At 57.1% G+C, this 1565-nt stretch overlaps 1 protein-coding gene across 1 annotated transcript; it reads left to right on the forward strand.

Annotated features, from left to right (window-relative positions):
- Positions 1-432: 432 nt before the first annotated feature.
- On the forward strand, positions 433-1137 carry LOC107295802 (ALK tyrosine kinase receptor-like). Its single transcript, XM_015825130.1, has one exon. It carries the CDS (start codon positions 433-435, stop codon positions 1135-1137), a length of 705 nt encoding a protein of 234 aa, XP_015680616.1.
- Positions 1138-1565: the final 428 nt, after the last annotated feature.

Raw genomic sequence — 1565 nt, forward strand, 5'->3', positions numbered from 1 at the left:
TCCCAGAGGAAAAGCCTTTAGCCCGCTCCGTGGACCCGGCCAGAGGTTCCTTCCGACGTGGGAAAAGGCTGAACGTGTGCCGGAACGGGGTGGGTGCTGGGCGCCCTCTTCCCGAGCACGGGCGGGCCGGCCGGCGTGCGGGAGTTCTTCAGTCCGCTGAAAGGGGCTGGCGCCAGCTCGAAGCGAAGAGACCCTCTTCCCCTCCGAGTCCGCTCCTTCCGAGGCAGAGCGCGCCTCGGGGATAGGACGAGACCTTGCGACGCTCGTCCGCGCGGCTTGCGGAGCCGGTCCCAGGGTGGCTCTACCGGCCGATAACCTGGCTTAAAGGGAGGACTGAACGGGGGGGGTCGCTGGAAGAGGCTGGGACGGGGGAAAGATTTAAAAAAAATAAAAAAAAATTTTTTTTTGTTCCCCTTGTGGCCGCCTGATAATATGAAAGGCGCTGGTTTCCCGCCGTTCCTTCTGGCTCATCTCCTTATCTTTGCCACTCGAGGGGCGACTGTGGACGCGGGCGGCCCCCTCCTGGGCTCTCGAGCTGGCGGCCAGCAGCCGCCCCGAGATGCCCCGAGTTTCTCCCGGCAGCAGAGAAAGAGCTTAGCCATGGATTTCATCGTGCCGTCGCTGTTCCGAACCTACCTGAGGGAGCTGGTGCTGGGTGACGGGGGCAGAGGCGAACCCTTGGGCCGGTTCAAGGCGCACTGCAGCCTGGTGCTGGACTGCCCGCCGCTTTTGCGCGCCGCTAGCTCTTGGCCGCCGAGGAGCGGAGCCGCAGAGCCCGCCGGCCGCGCCAGAACCCAGTCCAAGGTGCTGAAAGCCGGCGCGGTGCGCAAGCTGCGCCGCGCCAAGCAGCTGGTGCTGGAAGTGGGAGAGACCAACCTGAGGGACGACTGCGCCTGGCGGTCCGAGGCAGGAGTCGTGGCGACGGCGAGCCGGCTCGAGTTTACCCTGACCGAGGAATTCAGCTGGTGGATCCGCTCCGGGGAAGGCAGGCTGAGAGTTCGCTTGATGCCCGAAAGGAAGGCGTCGTTCTTGGGCAGGGAAGGCAGCTTGTCAGCGGCCATTAGGGCATCCCGGCCCCGCCTATTCTTCCAGATGGCCACCAGAGGTGAGAGAGTAGTGGGTGACTTCTGCGCCTAGATAAAAGTCAGCTGCTTCCTTGAGGTTTGAAGAGGGGTTAACCTAGTCTGTCTCTGAGAAAAGTTTGGGAAACAGTAGCGGGAGTGAAAATGACAGGGCGGGATTAATCCTCTTTTAGGTTAGGAGGATTTCTAAATGTCTGCTCTCATTTATCCCAGGTAAAGCAAAGCCTTTACAATTCACTGTAGTTTTTGTAGTATTAACTGAGAAGCATCCTTTGGAAAGAGTTTGTGATTTGCTGTGATATATTCAAGTGGAATATCTTCTTCTTCTTCTTCTTCTTCTTCTTCTTCTTCTTCTTCTTCTTCTTCTTCTTCTTCTTCTTCTTCTTCTTCTTCTTCTTCTTCTTCTTCTTCTTCTTCTTCTTCTTCTTCTTCTTCTTCTTCTTCTTCTTCTTCTTCTTCTTCTTCTTCTTCTTCTTCTTCTTC

Source organism: Protobothrops mucrosquamatus, unplaced genomic scaffold (assembly GCF_001527695.2).
Source record: "Protobothrops mucrosquamatus isolate PMUCROS unplaced genomic scaffold, P.Mucros_1.0 scaffold2501, whole genome shotgun sequence".
NCBI lineage: Eukaryota > Metazoa > Chordata > Lepidosauria > Squamata > Viperidae > Protobothrops > Protobothrops mucrosquamatus.